The sequence below is a fragment of the Pristiophorus japonicus genome, chromosome 15, assembly GCF_044704955.1.
Source record: "Pristiophorus japonicus isolate sPriJap1 chromosome 15, sPriJap1.hap1, whole genome shotgun sequence".
In the NCBI taxonomy this organism is placed as follows: domain Eukaryota; kingdom Metazoa; phylum Chordata; class Chondrichthyes; family Pristiophoridae; genus Pristiophorus; species Pristiophorus japonicus.
The window spans coordinates 164301016-164325244 of NC_091991.1; the positions used below are offsets into that span (position 1 = coordinate 164301016).

At 44.9% G+C, this 24229-nt stretch overlaps 2 protein-coding genes across 4 annotated transcripts in view; one reads left to right on the forward strand and one right to left on the reverse strand.

The window, feature by feature from the left end:
- Positions 1–91: 91 nt before the first annotated feature.
- On the reverse strand, positions 92–23422 carry rpusd1 (RNA pseudouridine synthase domain containing 1). The gene is made up of 6 exons (XM_070901252.1): positions 23256–23422; positions 20965–21171; positions 17425–17548; positions 7558–7660; positions 5997–6098; positions 92–3475 (listed from the first exon to the last, which is right to left on the reverse strand). Exons 2-6 carry the CDS (start codon positions 21144–21146, stop codon positions 3084–3086), a joined length of 903 nt encoding a protein of 300 aa, XP_070757353.1. The 5' UTR covers positions 21147–21171; positions 23256–23422; the 3' UTR covers positions 92–3083.
- A 152-nt stretch (positions 23423–23574) lies between these two features.
- Positions 23575–24229, forward strand: part of chtf18 (CTF18, chromosome transmission fidelity factor 18 homolog (S. cerevisiae)) — a 140067-nt gene continuing 139412 nt past the window's right edge. For all 3 annotated transcript variants that reach the window (XM_070901253.1, XM_070901254.1, XM_070901255.1), the window contains exon 1: positions 23575–23737. In XM_070901253.1, coding sequence (XP_070757354.1) covers positions 23638–23737 — 100 coding nt within the window. In that variant the 5' untranslated portion in view covers positions 23575–23637. The remainder of the gene's footprint in view (positions 23738–24229) is intronic.

Here is a 24229-nt window from a genome sequence, read left to right on the forward strand (position 1 = left end):
CAACAGTGACTACACTCCATAAAGTACTTAATTGGCTGTAAAGCGCTTTGAGATGTCCGGTGGACGTGAAAGGCGCTATATAAATGCAAGTCTTTCTTTTTCTTTTCTTTGTGGGGGTGTGCTACAAAAAGCTGGGAATCCGAGAATGAGGAGAATTAGGTCCTGGCCAACGTCCCCCCTAAGGTGCACGGCCTCGCATCAATCAAGGGATCATGTGCAGGCCACTCACCAGCTGCTGCCACTTGAACAGACACCGTGCATTCGCGCAGCACATTTAAAGGGGCCACGCAGGAAAAGTAAAATTGGAGGGAACACTGGTCCTGACCCAGGGAAATTTTTACAATGAAGCAGTTCTGAAAAACAAAATAACTTAACTTGCATTAAAACATATTTTTGTTTAAAAAAAATTACATACAAAGATTTAGATAGGTATAAAGAAAGGTGTCAGAATAATTTATTTGGAACAGTAAAAGAATAAGCTTCACACACGCATTCATCCAGCAAAAAACAACCAATATATTAGTCCACTGCAGGTACTTTTTTATTTTAAAGGGTACATTCTTTCAGTCTCTTCAGTGGAACCCATCATGGCTAATTCCATTGTATCCCATCGTCTTTTTTGTTTAAAAAAATGTTGATAAAAGTTACTGGCTTGTTCAGTAGACCCGACATGATTAAAAATGAGAGCTATTGGGCCGTGAGACCGTCTCCCTGCTGGGTGGCGGGGGGAGGGGGAGGCGGCAGGAATGGGACCCGTCTCCCTGCAAAGGGGGGGGAATGGGACCATCGCCCTGTGTGTGGGGGGCGGGGGGGAATGGAGACCCGTCTCTCGATCTGGTCAATGGGAAAGGTAAATCTCAACGAACAGTACTGGCCAGTCATATTACTTCTGCCCAGTGATCACGGTGAATGAATTTAAACAGGAACTCATCATCAGGTTGCCTTTGAAAATGTTATACTTATCAAACTGATGCCAATTCTGGTTGATTTTCATTTTTGGAAAATACTTTTTCGGTCGGTGAGATATCTTCCTTCCACTCTGGCACCTGTGTGATTATTGAGTGTTTGCAGGGGCTGTACCCCCAGTCACAGTGTGCAGCTTCCTCGACTCTCAATACAGCCCAGTCTGGAAGTCACACCCTCCACTGTACCAGTGAAGTGTTTTCCATTTCACACAACGGACAGTTTTCAGTTCTGATGAAAGGCTGTGCCTGTATTGTCAACATTTTCCCTCTCTTTACAGGCACTGCCCGACTTGGCAGCATTCCCAGCTTTTTAAGTTAGTCATTTTCACGGCCTCTCTAAATAGGACTGGTCAGTTCAGTGCCGGTTGATGCTGATAATACTGGTCATTCAACATGCTTTCCATTGACTATTAACTTTAGATAAATTTCATCAAAATCTAAAATTATTTCATAATTAAAATGACATAAAAGACAAACTAATAACAAAAAAAATAGTATTAATCGGTGTAGATGGAGCCACACCGTGGGCGGTTTTGTGTTACACTGAAGCTCAATACACATCTGTGAAAACCAACGAAAGATAGCTGGACTGGAGCCAGGACTCAGTGCACCACCTAACCTCCCTGAATATTCCAATCCAGCCCTCGTTGTTTAAACAAACATGGTTTTAAAAACTATTGTTTAAAAATTGAGAATTTATTTTATTGGTTCAATTTTTTTAAGTAATTGATTCTCTCTTTAAAATTAAGTGGAAAAAGAAGTGGGAATTTAGTTTCTCATCCAGGTGCTTGGGAATGGAGAAACACAGAAGCTGCTAGTGATGAACATTGGCAGAAGCTGTTTGAATGGGATACATCAGCAAAGCCAAGATGTTTTCGCTTGTGAGGGAGTTCCAAACTCGGGGCCAGAAATATAAGAGAGTCACTAATAAATTCAGGAGTAACTTCTTTACCCATAGAATAGAACTCACCACCACAGGGAGCAGCTGAGGTGCATTTAAGAGGAAGCTAGATAAGTACATGAGAGAGAAAGGAATAGAGGGATTGCCTGATCGGGTTCGAGGTAGGATGGGAAGAGGCTCGTGGGGAGCATAAAGACCACCAGAGACCTGTTGGGCCGAATGGCCTGCTTCTGCGCTGTAAATTCTATGTAAAGCCAATGTTTTCCAATTCGGCAATCATCCTTCTACTTGTGATCTCCCCGCCTCACCCAACATTTCAATTAGTGTCAAATTCAGCCATTCTACCATCACACAAACAAAGCTGATGGGCGCCTGTCAATAGCAGCTGTTCCACCTCACTGAGTGGAAAGGAGTTCACTGTCCTGCTAAACCAATGGGTCGGTCCACAGGGAATCATTTGAGAGAAACTGGTTCTCAGCAGGTTGTCCCTATATCATGAATGTCCTACTTCAGTGGCTTCTACTGTATTTCGCTGATGTTTAGCAAGAACTAGATACTTCATATTAAGAACTTTAAAAAATATAGTTAATTTAAAACCTGTTCCAGTGTCCATGTCACTGTGTATGGAGTCATCAGACCACTCGGGTTGGACTGGTGCACTTGGGGAGGGGGAATGACTCTCATGGGTACTGATCAACAAGTTAATAAAAAAAAAAATGTGATTGTCAAAAGTGAGGGTGTCACAATGGCTGTTAACCCATTTAATGGAGGAAGTGCATCTGGGAGGGCGCTGAGCACCTCGAGTCTCATCGCCAAGAGCATGCAGAAATCAAGCGCAGGCTGCGGAAAGAGCATGCGGAAAACCAGTCCCACCCACTCTTTCCCACAATGAATGTTTGTCCCACCTGTGACAGGGACTGCGGCTCTCGTATTGGACTGTTCAGCCACCTAAGGACTCATTTTTAGAGTGGAAGCAAGTCTTCCTCGATTCTGAGGGACTGCCTATGATGATGATAACCCATTTAATGCAGGATGGGTATAGAGGGGGTGAAATTGGTCCATGCCAGTCGTGCCAAATGAGCACACAACGAATCTGTATACCACCGGATGCCTAGCTGATCATGGGTTTTCCATCCCTCGCTCCAACAAACAAGCATCGAAAATGCTAAAGGGCAGTTGACAGCCAAAATAGTCCTGACTCACCAAGGTCATCGACATTAGCTCATTGCCCATTCATTTAACCACTGCACACATTTCTCTCTTTCTTCCTCAGTCTCTTCACTTGCTTCTTTCACCTGCAGTTTCTCGGCTTGACTTTGAGGAATGCTGTTCTGGTCACAGCGCTCTGTCACACACTTGCCTTCCAGTCCCCCGATTAGGTCGCGTGAGCTGTTGACCTGCGAGCCCGGTTCCCAATTGCTGTCCACCGAGTGTGTGAAAGGGTCAGCTGCGGTCGCCTCGATCAGCTCCCCCTCCACGGGGATCTGGAGGTGATGGGCATGAAGCATCATGCGATAAGGGTCGCTGTCCGTCTTCAAGCTGTAGGTGAAGTCGCCCACTATGGGGTGCCCCGCACAGCTGCAATGGACCCTCAGCTGATGTGTCCGGCCTAAACAAACGACAACACATTGAATCGTGGCATCTCTACAGCAACCTGACCGATAATACTACCGGCCTCTTAATCACAGGACTTCAGACAAGCAACATTACCGATAAAAAAAAAACAGTTTGGCCAAATCACTAGTCAGCTTGTAAGTCCAAATACGGAGTGACTCCTGACAAGGACCGGAAGCTGTGCAAATTTAATAACCGGCAAGTTTCAAAAATCACGTTCCTAACGGCTCGGGCAGCTCCGTGGCGATGAAGCCACATCAACTCTCGGTTACAATGCTTCTTCCCGAAATCGAGAGCCCCCAAACACCCTAACTCTGGAATTAGATGGGAACGTGACATTTTTAGAATTGTAAAAATCTAAACGTTCATTTAAAGAGACAGTAAATTTTTATTTTTCTTTAAAAAGAGGACGTAAGGGGTCAAAGACTGTTGCCATCACGCTAGACTGAAGCCAATTAAAGGAATACGTTGATTTATAGGAATCACGATGGTTAATTTGGAACTAGTGCCCCCTCCACGTATCAAATGTAACTTAATCATATTCAACACGACACGAGTCGGAACGGAGATCTGAATCACTTGTCAGGGCTGTCAACACGGAGATGTTCGGAGAAATGTCTGATCAGAAACACTGAGGCCGATCACAATCCCATTTCAAACAAGTGGCTCCTACCTGAATAAATTCTACAATTCAAACAATTAATAAATTAAGCTATAACTGAACAAGATTTATTTTTATCTGCTTCTTAGTTCATCATTTTGGGAAGTCCGGCGACAACAAACAAAAAAAACCACGCGAACTGCGCATGCGCAACTACTCCCGGTGAGTCAGCAGCAGTTCCGTCCCTCTAAATATCTCTTTCATTCCTCTGGTGTTTTTTTCTAAGCATACTCCCTTGCTGGTTAGTGCCGAGCTGCTTGAGTGTTGTTGGAACTGCACTCATCCACTCCTGACTTGTGCCTTGTAGCTGGTGGAAAAGCTTTAGCGAGTCAGAAGGTGAGTCACTCACCACAGAATACCCAGCCTCTGACCCCCAGGATGTTGATGGGGAATTCGATGATGGTAATGCCAATGAATGTCAATGGGGAGGTAGTTAAGACTCTTGCTTGTTGGAGGTAGTCATTGCCTGGCACTTGTGTGACCCGAATGTTACTTGCCACTTATCAGCCCAAGCCTCAACATTGTCCAGGTCTTGCTGCACGCGGGCATGGACTGGTCCATTATCTGAGGAGTTGCAAATGGAACTGAACACCGTGCAATCATCAGCGAACATCCCCACTTCTGAACTTATGATGGAGGGAAGGTCATTTGATGAAGCAGCTGAAGATGGTTGGGCCTAGGACACTGCCCTGAGGAACTCTTGCAGCGATGTCCCGGGGCTGAGGTGATTGGCCTCCGACAACCACCTTCCTTTGTGCTAGGTATAACTGCAGCCAGTGGAGAGTTTTCTCTGATCCCCAGTAACTTCAATCTTACTAGGGCTCCTTGGTGCCATACTCAGTCAAATGCTGCTTAAGGGCCGCCACTTTCATCTCACCTCCCGAGTTCAGTTCTTTTGTCCATGCTTGAACCAAGAATGTGGTGCGGGTATAAAGGGGGCGGGGTTGGAAGAACATGATCTGTCTTACCATCTGGATCACGTTCTCGCTCTCAAACCACTCCGCCCCCACCCCCCCCACAAATTCGTGTTCTCTCCTCTCTCTCTGCCCCTCTCTCTCCCCCAGTCTCTCTCTCTCTCTCTATCTGTCTGTCTGCCCCGCCTCTCTCTCTCTCTCTCTGTTTCCCCCCCCCTCCCCCTCTCTCTCTCTCTCTGTCTCTCTCTCACTGCAACTCCCTCTCACCTCCAATTTCCTCTTTCTCAGAAAGCCACGAAAATGTTTGTGTAGATTATCACAGTGATATTCTAGGCAAAAGTCCTGGAGGCTCCATTGGTATAGTCATTGATTTTCGAAAGATAACCCAAAAGCCTCAGGCTCGAGCAGCAATGACAGCAGCTCCAGGTTTGGCCCCACTTTGGGCTTCCTCAGATTCCGTACTGCACATACGTGTCCGGATCGAGCATGCATGCGCAAAAAGGGGCGGGGTCCACCGTGCGGGTGTGCAAAAAGGGGCGGGTCCATCATGCGTGTGCGCGAAAGGACACAAAAACGTTCGTGCTGATAATCACTTTGTTTGTTTTTAGAAGTGTTTGATTGAGGAATAAATGTTGGACAGGGCATTGGGAGAACTCCCCATCTCTTCTGAGAATGTTGCCATAGGATATTTTACACACACCTGAACAGGTTAACTCTGTTTTAACATCCCATCCAAAAGACAGCACCTTAAACTATGCAGCACTGTACTGCACTGAAATGTCAGCCGAGATGATGTGCTCAAGTCCCCTCAGTCAGGCTTGAACCCACAACCTTCTGACTCAGAGGCGAGAGAACTATGACAGGACCAAGCTAAGACAATTATTTTAACAGGACTTTGCATTTTATATTATGGGGCTAGAGCTTTAGAGAGCATTACTAACCTGTTAGTGGCTGCAGGAGTACTTTCGTTACTGGATCTCCACTGTAAAAACCTCTTTCCAGGACAGTCAGCTCAGTCTGAGATGGTTTCGGATTTTGACAACCTTTGTAGAATAACGCAGAAGTAAATCATTTAAATACAGTTTTCTTTTCTTCCACAGTGTTCATCACTTAAAGCCGCTTACTCCAGATAAACTCGTACCAGATGCCTTTTCATTCAAACCAATAATGTAGTACCTGTACTCCTAATCTACTTGAGCACAAAAAAAAGTCTAGGGCAGTGCAGTGCTGAGGGAGCGCTGCACTGTTGGAGGTACTGTCTTTCAGATGAGACGTTAAACCAAGTGTAAGTAAAAGATCCCACAACACTATTTCGAAGAAGAGCAGGGGAATTATGCCCGGTGTCCTGGCCAATACTTAGCCCTCAATCAACATAACAAAAAAAAACAGATTATCTGGTCATTATCACATTGCTGTTTGTGGGAGCTTGCTTGTGCGCAAATTGGCTGCCACGTTTCCTACCTTACAACAGTGACCACACTCCAAAAGTACTTCATTGGCTGTAAAGCGCTTTGAGATGTTTGGTGGTCGTGAAAGGCGCTATATAAATGCAAGTCTTTCTTAGACACAATGGTTAAATACACAATTCTATTCCAGATAGAAATTCTCCCAATTAGTCACATTCTGAAAACTCACTGCGCTGATTTTGTGAATCTATTTACAGATTACATTTTTAATCTGGTTATCTGACAAGCAACACCTCTCTCACTTTGAGCCTCCAAATTCTTCCTCTCTCTACCCATCACAAACCTACGGTCCCTTATTTTAATCGATATTACGATGTGTTCTTCTCTGCACGTTCCTTTTCTCCTTCTAGCCATATGGTCCAACACACTCTTCCTCAAATGTTAGAAATGAGTCTCAGTACACCTTTTCCTATTTCGAGCCCAGCCAGTCTTTCCTTCTTCCCGCAATGTTCTAAAACCACGAGAATAGGATTGTCTAATCACTACTTCCACATTTACCTCACCTTCTTTTTTCAACCTTGGTGACGATGGACTTTGGCTTTTCAGCTCTGTTTCGGAAAGATGGCCACCTATTAAAAGTTGAATCTCAATGATAGCACGGTGATGACGCGCCAGTAACGTCCAATAGAGACTGACCTGCAACATGTGGATTGACGCCAATCACTCCCCTTTGGCGAGTGCTCCAATCTCAGAGGTGAGATTGGATGGCTGGGCACCTTCGGCTGCGCTTGTGCACTGTCCAGTTGCAGAGTCACGGGGCAGCACTATCAGAAGCCGACAAGCAGCTCTGGTACATGGTGCGGGGAAACCTCACTGGGGGAAAGGGGAGAGGTTAATGACAAAGCAAATGTTTGATCATTATCTCCCGAAATTTGCAGCCAAAAAAGGTCGGAGAAATTGTCCTGTCGTAAATGTTAACCATTGACGTCTAGAACAGTGCATCTTTCCACCATGCCTATGCAGCCCTGTTTATTTAGCACGGTAAGGGTTAATCAGCTGCTAACTTCTTTGGAGCAGTTTCAACTGTATACTTTACCCTGGGTTCCTTCAGTACACATCATGTGCATCATTCCTTCTGTTCTGTTTTTACCAATTGCACGATCAATCATCATCCTATCCGTAGAGACGTGACCTCTGACCTGTGGCAAAGATGGCAGCATTAGCGTTCACGTGTGTTTCAAGAGTCTCATTCTACAAGTGAAAACTCCCCTTTTCAGCCCCAGTTCATGGCGGACTTCATTGGCTGTAAAACGCTTTGGGACGTCCTGAGGTCGTGAAAGGCGCCATATCCATAACAAGTCTTTTTTTCTTTAAGTTATATAACCGAAACCAAACTTTCCAAATGTGTTAGAATTGGCCCCACCCACCTCGAACAGCTTACAACTAGGGTAACCACTGGCGGCACAACTGAAAGTTATTGCTAACCAACAGCTTATTTTACACACTGCCACCTTCAAACTCTTTGATTACTTTTTAATTTCTAGGTTATGAATTATTGCTAGATTACTGAACAATGGGCAGTCCCTTACATAACTAACCTTAAAGTTGGGAAGTCTGTTAATTGCTATTGAAAAACAAATGGAGGAAGCACGATAATACAATACAACTGATCAGCCATGATCTTATTGAATGGTGGTGCAGGCTCGAAGGGCCGAATGGCCTACTCCTGCACCTATTTTCTATGTTTCTAACTGCTCCTCCCTCCCATTGGCTTCTGAGTGTGCAGTGTAGGTTTAAAATTACAAGCAGATTTACAGCTTAAGCTTAAAAGGTGTGGAAAGGCATCAAGAACAATGTCAGTGATTCCAAAACAATAACAAATCAAAAGATCCAGATACCAACACAAATGCCAAAGGTGAAATTTGGTCTTTCTGGTTCATTTTAACACCCAAGGCTTCACTAAAAAACACAAGATGTTGTGGCAGAATTAAAATATACCTGTTGTAAATCAGACTAGAACTGGTCAGGTCAATTCTTGTGAAGAAAGGATTCTGATGTTTCCATTTTTACTCTAGATATTTTTTAGTTTCTATGTTTTAAACGTCTATTGCTGGTGAACCCAAGCTCCCCAAGTCCTCAAATGTGTTTTCACTTGCCCCAGTGTCTACAACAACAACTTGCATTGATGGAGCATCTTTAGCGTAGAAAACGATCCAAGGTAATCAGACCAAAATGGATGCTTAAGCCACAAAAGGAGTGGGAGTGACCAAAAAATTGAACAGAGATGGGTTTTAAGGAGGATCTTAAAGGAGGAGATGGTGGGAAGAGAAGCAGATGAGTTTAAGAGAAGGAACTCCAGAGCATGAGACAGTGAACTGAAAATCTTTTTATTAAGATTACTTCAGTTACTATTTCTATCCCATGCCCTGTGGGGTCCTCATTTTCAGAAGGTGAGAGAATAACACTATCTATTTAGGCTTTAAATGCCTCACAAATGTGTTAAATGGTAATAGGAAGAGCACCATAACATACATTTACAGCAGTAGTTAAACTCTGCCAACTGCTTGTACAGTACATTGCAACTCATGTATTAAACTATATTACAACTGATCGTCATACATAGTTTCTCTTTTTATTTTCTTACCACTACAGAATTTATCTGGCGTAGTTAACTCTCTCTTTCGGAATTTCAGTCAGACTCTCTTCAAAAGCTCCAGATACACTCTCATCTCTCTGAAACCCCCAAGCAGACTCACTGATCTGAAAAAGGCCGATTGATTGAAACCTTTCAAGCAGTTACCGGAGATTCGTGCATTAAAAAACTGTTGGTTTGCTTCTGAAAGGAACCGAAATCAACCACATATTTGAACCAATCACACATGATGATGTTAGTCATGTCATCTGGCTTCAGTCCAGGACATGTTTTGACAAACAACTGCAACAGAATGAGCTGGAACATTCTTCCATAAGTGATGATTCCATTGATTTTTAACTCCTTGTGCACCATAACAGAATTAAAGAAGCCACAGACTCAACTTCTATTCCCTCAAGTATAGAAGATTAAGCCGTGAACTAATTAAGGTGTTTAAGATGATTAAAGGATTTGAAAGGGTAGATGGAAACTATTTCCTCTGGTGGGGGAATCCAGAACAAAGGTGACATAACCTTAACATTAGAGGTAGGCCGTTTAGGGGTGATGTCAGGAAGCATTTCATCACACCAAGTGTAGTGGAAAGCTGAGACTCTCCCACAAAACGCTGTTGAGGCTGGGGGGGCCAGTTGAGAATTTCAATACCGAGATTGATAAATTTTTGTTTGGCAAGGGTATTATGGGTTATGAAACCAAGGTATATAAATGGAGTTAAGATACCGATCAGCCATGATCTAATCCTATGTATTGGCGGAACAGGCTCGAGGGTGGAATGGCCTGCTCCTGTTACTATGTTCCAATACTAAGCTAAGTGTCAGCTTGAGTCAGAAGGTTGTGGGTTCAAGTCCCACTCCAGGGACTGGATCACAAAAAAAAAATCGAGGCTGACACTCCAGTGCAGTGCTGAGGGAGCGCGGCACTGTCGGAGGTGCCGTCTTTCGGATGAGACACTAAACTGAGGTCCCGTTTGCTCTCTCAATTGGACGTAAAAGATCCCGTGGCACTATTTCGAAGAAGAGCAGGGGAGTTATCCCCGGTGTCCTGGTCAATATTTATCCCTCAATCAACATAACAAAAGCAGATTATCTGTTCATTATCGCATTGCTGTTTGTGGAAGCCTGCTTGTGTGTAAATTGGCTGCTGCGTTTCCTACATTACAACAGTGACTACACTCCAAAACTCCATTGGCTGTAAAGTGCTTTGAATCGTCCGGTGGTTGTGCAAGTATTTCTTTAAATCTTAGACAAAAGGCTTCATTTTTGCCATGGTGATTAAAGGAAAAGAATCATTGTTTAATGAAATTTCTTTAACTCGAGTGCAGATTTTCAAAAGAACATCTTTTCTGACCAGTTGCGACATCCGAAGCATGTGAAATATAGAAACATAGAAAATAGGTGCAGGAGTAGGCCATTCGGCCCTTCGAGCCTGCACCACCATTCAATATGCTCATGGCTGATCATGCATTTCAGTACCCCATTCCTGCTTTCTCTCCATACCCCTTGATCCCTTTAGCCGTAAGGGCCACATCTAACTCCCTTTTGAATATATCTAACGAACTGGCCTCAACAACTTTCTGTGGAAGAGAATTCCACAGGTTCACAATTCTCTGAGTGAAGAAGTTTCTCCTCATCTTGGTCCTAAATGGCTTACCCCTTATCCTTAGACTGTGTCCCCTGGTTCTGGACTTCCCCAACATCGGGAACATTCTTCCTGCATCTAACCTGTCCAATCCCGTCAGAATTTTATATGTTTCTATGAGATCCCCTCTCATTCTTCTAAATTCCAGTGAATATAAGCCTAGTCGGTCCAGTCTTTCTTCATATGTCAGTCCTACCATCCCGGGAATGACTCTGGTGAACCTTTACTGCACTCCCTCAATAGCAAAAGAATGTCCTTCCTCAGATTAGGAGACCAAAACTGTACACAATATTCAAGGTGTGGCCTCACCATGGCCCTGTACAACTACAGTAAGACCTCCCTGCTCCTATACTCAATTCCTCTCGCTATGAAGGCCAACATGCCATTTGGCTTCTTCACCGCCAGCTGTAGCTGTATGGCAACTTTCAATGACTGATGTACCATGACACCCAAGTCTTATTGCACCTCCCCTTTTCCTAATCTGTCACCATTCAGATAATATTCTGCCTTCCTGTTTCTGCCACCAAAGTGGATAACCTCATATTTATCTACATTATACTGCATCTGCCATGCATTAGCCCACTCACCGAACCTGTCCAAGTCACCCTGCAGCCTCTTAGCATCCTTCTCACAGCTCACACCGCCACCCAGCTTAGTGTCATCTGCAATCTTGGAGATATTACTTTCATCTAAATTCCTTTGTCTAAATCATTAATGTATATTGTAAATAGCTGGGGTCCCAGCACTGAACCTTGCGACACCCCACTGTGAAAAGGACCCGTTTATTCCTACTCTTTGCTTCCTGTCTGCCAACCAGTTCTCTATCCACAGCAATACATTACCCCCAATACCATGTGCTTTAATTTTGCACACTCTTGTGTGGGATCGTGTCAAAAGCCTTTTGAAAATCCAAATACACCACATCCACTGGTTCTCCCTTGTCCACTCAATTAGTTACATCCTCAAAAAATTCTAGAAGATTTGTCAAGCATGATTTCCCTTTCATAAATCCATGCTGACTTGGACAGATCCTGTCACTGCTTTCCAAATGCGCTGCTATTTCATCTTTAATAATTGATTCCAACATTTTCCGCACTACCGATGTCAGGCTAACCGGTCTATAATTCAGTTTTCTCTCACCCTCCTTTTTTAAAAAGTGGGGTTACATTAGCCACCCTCCAATCCATAGGAACTGATCCAGAGTCTATAGAATGTTGGAAAATGACCACTATTTTTAGGGCCACTTCCTTAAGTACTCTGGGATGCAGACTATCAGGCCCTGGGGATTTATAGGCCTTCAATCCCATCAATTTCCCTAACACAATTTCCTGACTAATAAGGATTTCCTTCAGTTTCTCCTTCTCACTAGACCCTCGGTCCCCTAGTATTTCCAGAAGGTTATTTGTGTCTTCTTTAGTGAAGACAGAACCAAAGTATTCAATTGGTCTGCCATTTCTTTGTTCCCCATTATAAATTCACCCGATTCTGACTGCAAGGGACATACATTTGTCTTCACTAATCTTTTTCTCTTCACACATCTATAGAAGCTTTTGCAGTCAGTTTTTATGTTCACTGCAAGCTTACTCTCATACTCTATTTCCCATCTCCTAATTAAACCCTTGGTCCTCCTCTGCTGAATTCTAAATTTCTCCCAGTCCTCCGGTTTGCTGCTTTTTCTGGCCAATTTATATGCCTCTTCCTTAGATTTAACACTATCCCTAATTTCCCTTGTTAGCCACGGTTGAGCCACCTTCCCCATTTTATTTGTTTACCAGACAGGGATGTACAATTGTTGAAGTTCATCCATGTGATCTTTAAATGTTTGCCATTGCATATTCACCGGCAACCCTTTAAGTACCCTTTAAGTATCATTCGCCAGTCTATCCTAGCCAATTCATGTCTCATACCATTGAAGTTACCCTTTCTTTAAGTTCAGGACCCTAGTCTCTGAATTAACTGTGTCACTCTTCATCTTAATGAAGAATTCTACCATATTATGGTCACTCTTCCCCAAGGGGCCTCGCACAAGATTGCTAATTAATTCTCTCTCATTACACAACACCCAGTCTAGAATGGCCAGCTCTCTAGTTAGTTCCTTGACATATTGGTCGAGAAAACCATCCCTTATACACTCCAAGAAATCTTCCTCCACCGTATTGCTGCCAGTTTGGTTAGCCCAATCTATATGTAGATTAACTGCTGTACCTTTATTGCACACATCCCTAATTTCCTGTTTGATGCCATCCCCCAACCTCACTACTACTGTTAGGTGGTCGGTACGTAACTCCCACTAGCGTTTTCTGCCCTTTGGTGTTCTGCAGCTCTACCTATACAGATTCCACATCATCCAATCTAATGTCATTCCTTACTATTGCGTTAATCTCCTCTTTAACCAGCAATGCTACCCCATCTTCTTTTCCTTTCTGTCTATCCTTCCTGAATATTGAATACCTCTGGATGTTGAGTTCCCAGTCTTGGTCACCTTGGAGCCATGTCTCCGTAATCCCAATTACATCATCTCCGTTAACTGCTGTCTGCGCAGTTAATTCATCCACCTTATTATGAATGCTCATTGCATTGAGACACAGAGCCTTCAGGCTTGTTTTTTTTTAAAACACACTTGCTCCTTTTAGAATTATGCTGTAATGTGGCCCTTTTTGATTTTTGCCTTTGATTTCTCTGCCCTCCACTTTTACTTATCTCTTTTCTACCCCTTGCTTCTGCCCCCATTTTACTTCCCTCTGTCTCCCTGCATAGATTCCCATCCCCATGCCATATTAGTTTAAACCTTCCCCAACAGCACTAGCAAACACTCCCCCTAGGACATCAGTTCCAGTCCTGCCCAGGTGCAGACTGTCCGATTTGTATTGGTCCCACCTCCCCCAGAACTGGTTCCAATATCCCTGGAATTTGAATCCCTTCCTCTTGCACCATTCCTCAAGCCACGTATTCATCTTAACTATCCTGCTATTTCTACTAGCATGTGGTACTGGTAGCAATCCTGAGATTACTACCTTTGAGGTCCTACTTTTTACTTTAACTCCTAGCTCCCTAAATTAGCCTGTAGGACCGCATCCCGTTTTTTTACCTATATTGTTGGTACCTAAATGCACCATGACAACTGGCTGTTCACCGTCCCCCTCCAGAATGCCCTGCAGCCGTTCCGAGACATCCTTGACCCTTGCACCAGGGAGGCAACATACCATCCTGGAGTCTCGACTGCGGCCGCTGAAATGCCTATCTATTCCCCTTACAATAGAATCTCCTAGCACTATAACTTTCCCACTCTTTTTCTTGCCGTCCTGTGCAGCAGAGCCACCCACGGTGCCATGAACTTGGCTGCTGCTGCCTTCCCCTGATGAGCATCTCCCCTAACAGTACCCAAAGCGGTATATCTATTTTGGAGGGAGATGACCGCAAGGGACTCCAGCACTCCCTTCCTACTCCTGCTCCTGCTCCTGCTCTGCCTGATGGTCACCCATCCCCTATCTGCCTTTGTAACCTTTACCTGCGGTGTGACCAACTCACTAAACGTGCTATTCACAACATCCTCCACTCTGGATGCTCCAGAGTGAATCCATGCGCAGCTCCAGTGCCGTCATGCGGTCTAACAGGAGCTGCAGCTGGATACACTTCCCGCACACATAGTAGTCAGGGACACTGGAAGTCTCAACCCTTTAAGTATCATTCGCCAGTCACTGGAAGTGTCCCTGATTTCCCACATAGCACAGGAGGAGCATAACACGGGTCTGGGCTCTCCTGCCATGACTTAACCTTTAAATTAATTTAATTTGGCAACAATGCCAAAGGTTTCTTACTGACTATCACAATGCTTAAACCAAACGACTGAGAAAATCCACAATTCTCTGCTTGCTTCATATGGAGTACATGCTCTCTCATACCCACCCTGGTCTTTGATTAGTAGGGTTTGCCCTTACAGAGACAGTGTCTACTCTGTACCAGGCAATGAAGAACTACTTCTGCAAACTTCTCAGTAACTTGTTTCAAAGGCACTGAGGTCTGATTTCCTGCTGTGTCAGGCACTCTACTGACTAAAACAAAAGAAAACAGAAAACAAAAATCTGGATATCTTGACACAAAACAAATTAATTCAGGAAGCAATGATGATCTGTGCTCTTGATATCTGTCGCCAGATGAGATCATCATTCTCTACAAATGCAACAAAGCCATCTAGTGGCCAGGAATGAGAACTTCATCAATTCCACTATAAATGGCTGTCTCTCTGTTTAACATATCGCCAACACTTGGGATGAGAGGAAATCACCTCCCATTATCATTTGCTTCCTCTCTCTCCTTTCCTACCCCCCCCGCCACACCGCGCCTCCCCCCACCCCACCTCCCAATCTTAATTCAGTAGCTCCTACTGCGTACAGTTCTACAGACACGAGTAGACCACTGCTACATGGAAACATAGAAAATAGGTGCAGGAGTCGGCCATTCGGCCCTTCGAGCCTGCACCATCATTCAATATGATCATGGCTGATTATGCAACCTCTGTACCCCACTCCTGCCTTCCCTCCATACCCCCTGATCCCTTTAGCCGTAAGGGCCACATCTAACTCCCTTTTGAATATATCCAATGAACTAGCCTCAACAACTTCCACAGGTTCACAATTCTCTGGGTGAAAAAGTTTATTCTCATCTCAGTCCTATATGGCTGACCCCTTATCCTTAGACTGTGACCCCTGGTTCTGGACTTCCCCAACATCGGGAACATTCTTCCTGCATCTAAACTGTCCAATCCTGTCAGAATTTTATATGCTTTTATGAGATCCCCTCTCATTCTTCTAAATTCCAGTGAATATAAGCCTAGTCGATCTTGATCTTTCTTCATATGTCAGTCCTGCCATCCCGGGAATCAGTCTGGTGAACCTTTGCTGCACTCCCTCAATAGCAAGAATGTCCTTCCTCAGATTAGGAGACCAAAGCTGCACACAATACTCAAGGTGTGATCTCACCAAGGCCCTGTACAACTGCAGCAAGACTTCCCTGCCCCTGTACTCAATTCCTCTCGCTATGAAGGCCAACATGCCATTTGCTTTCTTAACTGCCTGCTACACCTGCATGCCAACTTTCAATGACTGATGTACCATGACACCCAGGTCTCATTGCACCTCCCCTTTTACTAATCTGTCACCATTCAGATAATAATCTGCCTTCCTGTTTTTTGCCACCAAAGTGGATAACCTCACTCAATTTAAATATAGGCCTATATTTTGGAGTCAATGACTTTAGGACACTGTAGGATCTGATTGTATGGCATTCCTTCAGAACACCTCCCCATGTCAGCACGCTTCGTGTACAAGTCTGAACTAAAAAGAAAGAATTGCATTTATAAGAATTGCATTCAAGATCACCGGACGTCTCAAAGCCCTTTACAACCAATGAAGTACTTTTAAAGTGCAGTCACTGTTGCAATGTGGGAAATGCAGCAGCCAATTTGCGCACAGCAAGCTCCCACACACAGCAATGTGATAATGACCAGGTTTTCTGTTTTAGTGATGTTGATTGAGGGATAAATATTGGCCAGAACTATTCCATCATGGGAGGAGGAATATCACAGCTGAGTCTGATCCTGCAATCATTCCGATGTCCAGCACATGTAATTTCCAGCAGGATAATGTACGGGAGTACGAATCCTCGCTGGGAACAGAGACTGAACAACAGCACATCTCGTTTCTGTGCCCTTACCTTAGAAAGGCCAAGGTGATGATGGCACTCGTGATTGGGCAGAGGGAGCGAGGTGCAGCCACCTCACAGTCAGATTAATAAGAAAAATCACCTCAATTTAAATATAGGCCTGTAATTTGGAGTCAATGACTTTAGGACACTGTAGGATCTGATTGGGTGGTATTCCTTCAGAACACCAAAGTGACGATTGCATACAACCCATTAATTAACGGAGTGACTGCTGCCAATGACCGGAAGCCACGCAGAAGCGTTCTGCGCATGATCTGTGGTGGTTTAAGAATGAATGTTTAATCATCCGAGAAGGCAGCTGAATACTTAAGAGTCTCTTCGTGAGGAGCACGGAAGGAGCGTACGACAAATCAAGCCCCCCACCCACCCGTCCCTCCAAGTACCATCTGCCCCACCTGTGACGGAGACTGTAGATCCCGCATTGGTCTCATCAGTCACCTTAGAACTCATTTTAGTGTGGAAGCAAGTCACCCTCGACTCCGGAGGACTGCCTGAGAAGAAGAGAATAATATAGTCATATCGCATGCCTCAATCTTTGGAGTCTATGGAGCTCTGGGTTGGTTTAATAATGTATAATCATAGTGCGGGTTGGTTTAAATATTAATGTATGATATTTTCACGGGGGGAGGGTTGTGGAGATTGATTTGTACGGAGAGCAAACTCCGTGTGAAGGGGAAGGAGAAGAAAACTAATTAAAAAAAATTAAAGAAAAATTAATAAAAATGGACTGTGTTTTGCTGATGCAGATTTTATTTTCCTGATGCAGCTCTGTTCAGCATTCGCGATCCCTTTTCACCACCTCATCCCCTCCTTTCTCTCTACAAGTGTTCCCTTTGTAACAGCAACAATATTTTTTCAGTTAGCGAACAACCGAAAAAAAAACTGCGCACGCGCGACTACTTCAACTTCGGTGGCAGCAGTTGCGTCCATTAAATAAGACAAAGAGATACGTACCAGCGCTAGGTAAACCTTGGTTACCAGACGATCTCTGAAACACCGGTAGGCCTTGGCAGCTGCCACCTTATTGAAAGCAATACACAGCGCCCCACTAGTGGAGAAATCTAGTTGATGGCAAAATCTGTCCAGAAACACACAACAAAATCATGGGAATTGCAAAAAGTAAATGTCCCTTACGTTGCCTTAACTAGAGGTGATCTAAAACTTGGCTGTCCGTGTCCCAATTCGAACCAAGTCCCATTCACCCATCACTCCTGTGCTCGCTGACCTACAATGGCTTCCGGTTAAGCAATGCCTCAATTTCAAAACTCTCACCCTTGTTTTCAAATCCCTCCATGGCCTCGCCCCTCCCTATCTCCTCCAGCCCCACAACCTGTGCCCCCCACCCTCGGGATATCTGTGCTCCTCTAATTCTGCCCTCTTGAGCATCCCTGATTATAATCGCTCAACCATTGGTGGCCGAGCCTTCTGTTGCCTGGGCCCCAAGCTCTGGAACTCCCTGCCTAAACCTCTCCGCCTCTCTACCTTTCTTTCCTCCTTCAAGACGCTCCTTAAAACATACCTATTTGACCAAGCTTTTGGTCACCTGCGCTAATTTCTACTTATGCGGCTCAGTGTCAAATTGTTTTCGCATAATACTCCTGTGAAGCGCCTTGGGACATTTCACTACGTTAAAGGTGCTATATAAATACAAGTTGTTGTTGTTAACTAACCAGGCTTCAGATGGCACCACTGTAGAAATCTGTCAAAACTACAGAAGTCAACAGGTTGAGCTGATGGTTTATGGGATGCCTTCCTGTATGTGAACTAAAGAACAGACCACCGTCATGCAACACAGGTAAGTTGTGCATTGTATCTGATCTGTGTCACAAATGATCTGGCAATGTGCAATCCATCACTGTTAATACAATATCCTTTGCTATCTACACCTCTAATCCGACATAGGTATAGATAGGTGAATTATGCAGCAGTCACATAGGCCTCTCACACGGTGTACATTAGGCAATAAAACTTGATGTTAATTAAGACGCACTCCTGGTCATTACTACAAATAACCCTTGGGTCAGTGGTTTATAGCTAGACTCTTTGACCACAGTCGATACCTACTATACCCATGCTCCACCCTCTCAAATATAATGGACTAAAAACAATACATTAGGTTTTTTTCCTGTTGCCAGATGATTCACCAGAGAAGAATCGTTTTGATTCTCTCACCAATTGTCTTCCATCACCAGACTCTTTTTGCAAAGGTACTGATTCCCAGCTGGATTATGGTTCCATGTAAACCTTGAATTCGCATGTTGCAAGCTATTCAACTGCCTAGACCATCACAGCCAACGCATTTCCAGCAGGGTCACTGGCTAATTCCGGACTAGGAGTATTCTGGTCAATATTCTAATCCCTAACCCAGGGTTACTGCGACCCAGTGTCATGGTCCTAAGGAGATCAACTAATTTGGCATGGAATAGATTTCCTGGTCTGTATGGCTCAGGATAATTTCATCGAGACCATCAGGGCAGCTAAAGACTGCTGCTTCAAGACCATTGACCCCTATCCAGTGTGGAATATTGGCCTCTTAGTGATATCACAATTAAGCAATCTCTGACAGCACATATTAAAACAACAACTTGCATTTATATGGCACCTTTAACATAGTAAAATGTCCCAAGGCGCTTCACACTAAAACTACCTCCGTGGGTACGCTAACGTATCTTTAATTTACAATGGAATTAAATACATATTGGGCAGTAAGTGTTCTTATAGAATTTCCAGGCCTTTCTGAAATAAAATTCTGCTGATGAGCTAGAGGTTTCAGTGTTAGAAGAAATGCCCAGTGTAAAATTACTAATGGAAGTCTTGAATTTAAACTCGTTTGACTTACTGGGTGTGGGTAACATTATAATAATTACAGCCCAGTTTAAGCTACCCAGCAGACAGCCTTCAGGTTCCTTGTGACTTTACTAACAAGTTCTGAGAGAATATACATTCTTTCTTAAACATATACAAAAGGGCTAAATCTTTAATAGCATAGTTTTATTGCCTCAAGAATTGATTAACAGGCTCACTAATCAGTACAACTGGTTACTATGAAACAGTAACCCACAGATAGCTTTTCTCAAATAAGTTTGAGTTGGCAGAACTAAAAAGTTTTTTAAAAAGAGTTAGAGGGACGTTACTTGGAATCCTTACTTACAGAATCATAGACTAGTACAGCACATAGAGGCCATTCGGCCCATCGTGTCTGCGGCAGCTATTTCAAAGTTAGTCCCACTCCCTGGCTCTTTCATATCTTTGCAATTTTTCTCCTTCAACTATTTATCCAATTCAACTTTTGAAGGCTATTATTGAATCTGTATCCACCACCCTATCAGGCAGTGCTTTCCAAATCCTAATCACTCACTGCATAAAAACATTTTTCCTCATGTCGCTTCTGGTTCTTTTGCCAATCACCTTAAATCTGTGCTCTCTGGCTATCGAGATGTGTGGCAAAATTAACTACCCAGCTGAGAGCTGAATTTTTATCAATGGAGACTTGTTTGGCTTTCACAGTTTTTAGAGTTTGTGATAAAGTGGTGGCCCAATTCCAGTGAATGCAGTGCCAGATCCCAGCAACAGTGAGGCCCATCTCCTGAAGGGCCTGCTCACTGCCCAACTGGAAGCAAGCAGCTGCCAATCTGTCAGGCTGAGGTTGTGGGTCAGCAGTGTGACTTCTACACTCCAGGGACTGAAGACCCTCTTTGGGAAATGCTCGTTTCCCCCCCCCCAAGGAAACTCGCTGCTGTCTCAGAAATCACACATCTCAAAGTCTGTGCTCCCATCGCTTCATTGGCAGCGTGTTAATCCCAGAGAGAAATATAGCACCACCTCATGTTTTTTTGTTAAAAGAGGAATTTTAGGCTTCCCTCAAAATTGGAGTAGATCTGAGGCAAGAAACTTAAAGCAGCCATGTGTGCGTTGGTTCGGTAGTTTCAGTATCGCCATCAGTCCTGTAGGTATGACCAGTGGCTCAGTGGTAGGTAGCAGACTCGCTTCGGAGTCAGAAGGTTGTGGGTTCAGAATCCCATTTGAGCATAGAATCTCGGCTGACACTCCAGTGCAGTGCTGAGGGAGCGCTGCATTGTCAGAAGTGCCGTCTTTCGGATGAGACGTTAAACAGAGGCCCCGTCTGCTCTCTCAGGAGGAAGTAAAAGATCCCATGGCATTATTTCGAAGAAGAGCAGGAGAGACCTCCCTGGTGTCCTTATCCATATTTATCCCTCAACCTTCATCACAAAAACAGCTTATCTGGTCATTGTCACATTGCTGTTTGTGGGAGCTTGCTGTGCACAAATTGGCTGCCGTGTTTCCTACATTACAATAGTGACTACACTTCAAATTTTAAAAGTACTTCATTGACTGTGAAGCGCTTTGGGACATCCCGAGGTGGTGAAAAACACTTTATAAATGAGAGTTCTTACTTTCAATTCCCACAATGCAAACGGGATGAATTCAGAACACGAGCTTCTTTAGTGCACTGTGGTGCCATAAAGCACTCACCTAAACCCATAGTAAGTATCTGGGTCAACAAGCTCAGGAAACTGGTGCTTTAACTGCGACTGGACGGTCAGCTTTTCGTACCACATCTTGCTGTCAATGCGAATGTCCCAGTGCTTGTTCACCACCAGGAAATCTGTGCTCTGGTACAGAATGCATAGGTTGTCGATGCTGGCGGTCTCCATATCACCAGGCCATGCAGCAGCAGCCCTAAGGGAAGACGGAGATCAGAAGATTACTGCACGGCTCTGCTACTTAAATGTAATAGGACTCTTAACTGTAACATCACAATTGACAGAAACAAACTTTGCCCATTCTGGACCGTTATAAAATTCTGACAGGACTGGATTGGTTAGATGCAGGTAGAATATTCCCGATGTTGGGGAAGTCCAGAACCAGGGGTCACAGTCTAAGGATAAGGGGTAAGCCATTTAGGACCAAGATGAGGAGAAACTTTTTCACCCAGAGAATTGTGAACCTGTGGAATTCTCTAACGCAGAAAGTTGTCGAGTCCAGTTTGTTGGACATATTCAAAAGGGAGTTAGATGTGGCGCTTACGGCTAAAGGGATCAGGGGGTATGGAGAGAAGGCAGGAATGGGGTACTGAGGTTGCATGATCATATTAAATGGTGGTGCAGGCTCGAAGGGCCGAATGGTCTGCTCCTGCACCTATTTTCTATGTTTAAAACTGGCGCTGCCTCTGTGCTGGGGGAAGCGGAGAAGCGCTCAGTGGCTGCTGTATATTTTTGGAAGTGAGGTTTAAAAGATGAATTTTTTTTTTTACTTGCTCCTCTTGTATTGTTTTGGTCCCTGCCCCGTTTGCAACATACACCATTCCCAATGAGGTGAGCAGGCAAGCAACCTGGTCCCAGGGCTTTGCCAACGTCACTCTGCAATCAGCTGCAGGGAAGTGGGCGAGAGTGGCCTGGAGTGAGTCTCGCTCTTTCCTTCTCTGCCCGAGGGGATTCCTATCCGACAGCACCTCAAGATGGGAACCCACCAGGCGGGGAGTGAAGAGCATGAATCCTCGCCCGTCAGTCTGTACAAGCACTCCCAACATAACTCACCCACGGTCCAGCCCAACTGGTAGCTGTCGGCCATTAAGGTACTTGATTCACAACCCTTCTTTCAGTTTAATATCCTAACCCTGTCATATCCATCGGCCATATTTATGAGGAGATTCAGTTGCTCAGTCAAACGGTGAAGTAGAACAAGTTGCTGCAATGGGAACAAAACCGAATGGGAAAAAGGACAAAATTGCAGGCGCTGGAAATCTGAAACAGCAACAGAAATGCTGCAAACACTCAGCAGATCAGGCAGCACCTGTGAGGAGAACAGACAAATGAACGTTTCAAGTGTCAGCTGAGCTTCCGACCCCATATCCTCTCCATCACCAAGAACGCCTACTTCCACTTCTGTATTCACTGGAGTTCAGAAGAATGAGAGGGGACCTCATAGAAACGTTTAAAATTCTGACGGGTTTAGACAGGTTAGATGCAGAAAGAATGTTCCCAATGTTGGGGAAGTCCAGAACCAGGGGTCACAGTCTGAGGATAAGGGGTAAGCCATTTAGGACCGAGATGAGGAGAAACTTCTTCACCCAGAGAGTGGTGAACCTGTGGAATTCTCTACCACAGAAAGTAGTTGAGGCCAATTCACTAAATATATTCAAAAGGGAGTTAGATGAAGTCCTTACTACTCGGGGGATCAAGGGTTATGGCGAGAAAGCAGGAAGGGGGTACTGAAGTTTCATGTTCAGCCATGAACTCATTGAATGGCGGTGCAGGCTAGAAGGGCTGAATGGCCTGCTCCTGCACCTATTTTCTATGTTTCTATGTTTCTATAATCGCCCGACTCCAACCCCGCCTCAGCCTATCTGCTGCTGAAACCCTCATCCATGCCCTGGTTACCTCCAGACTTGACTATTCCAACGCATTTCTGGATGGCCTCCCATTTTCCACCCTCCGTAAACTTGAGCTCAAACAAAACTCGGTGCGAGTTGAGACACGGGCAACAAAGTCCCGCTCACCCATCACCCCTGTGCTCGCTGATCTACATTGGCTCCCGGTGAAGCAACGTCTCCAATTTAAAATTCTCATCCTGGTTTTCAAATTCCTGCACATTGCTGTAACCTCTTGCAGCCCTCCAGGATCTCTACGTCCCTCCAATTCTGGCCTCTTGCACATCCCCAACTTCCTTCACTCCACCATCAGCAGCCAAGGCCCTGAGCTCTGGAGCTCCCTCCCGAAACCTCTCAACCTCTTTCCTCCTTCAAGACGCTCCTTGAAACCTACCTCTGTGACCAAGCTTTTATTCATCTGCCCTCATTTCTCCTTCTTCGGCTCGGTGTCAATGTTTATCTGATAACTCTCCTGAGGACGGTTCGCCGCGTGACAGGCGCTATATAAATGTATGTTGTGCCATGCCTTCCCAATGTCTCCAGATCCAGTGCGGGGAAGCGACATCCACTCCGGAACTGACGTCAGCGCCGGCCAATCCGAGCAGCACCGCCGCGTCACGTTGTGTGATTGACAGTTCGGTCGGCCAACCGGGACGTGAAGGCGGGAGTTTTTCCGGTTTTGACGTCACGGACCACCCAATGCGGAAGGAATTCCGTCACGGTGGCGGGAAATTTGTGTTGCTGAGAGAGGGAGACCGGGACACACAGAGAGAGGGATGGAGGGGGACTACGACATGTACGGGGTGGAGGATGAGTTCGAAAGCCAGTTTGCTGACGAGCTGGAAGTCTTGGCCGAGATGAAGCCGCCGACACACGGTACAGTAACCGCCCGTTACCCACAGCCCGGACCCTGCGCTGGCGGCACGGGGAAAGTCACAGCTTGGCTGGTCTCCCACCGCTCCATTCCCTCACAACATTCTGTTCACTGTCACTGAAAAAGCTCAGCTCACTGTCTACCCCTGTATAAAGCTCTGCTCACTGCCTGTATCTCTGTATAAAGCTCTGCTCACTGCCTGTATCTCTGTATAAAGCTCTGCTCACTGCCTGTATCTCTGTATAAAGCTCTGCTCACTGCCAGTCCCCGTATAAAGCTCAGCCCACTGCCTGTATCTCTGTATAAAGCTCTGCTCACTGCCTGTCCCTGTATAAAGCTCTGCTCACTGCCTGTATCCCTGTATAAAGCTCTGCTCACTGCCTGTATCCCTGTATAAAGCTCTGCTCACTGCCTGTATCCCTGTATAAAGCTCTGCTCACTGCCTGTATCCCTGTATAAAGCTCAGCCCACTGCCTGTATCTCTGTATAAAGCT

Excerpts from the sequence above, each read along its gene's own strand:
- rpusd1 (XM_070901252.1), bottom strand. The coding sequence starts at position 21,146 with ATGGAGACCGCCAGCATCGACAACCTATGCATTCTGTACCAGAGCACA. Across the intron at positions 17,549-20,964 it reads GATACTTACTATGGGTTTAG|ATTTTGCCATCAACTAGATT; the intron begins GTGAGTGCTTTA and ends GTTTCTGGACAG. Across the intron at positions 6,099-7,557 it reads GTGTACTGAAGGAACCCAGG|GTTGTCAAAATCCGAAACCA; the intron begins GTAAAGTATACA and ends TATTCTACAAAG.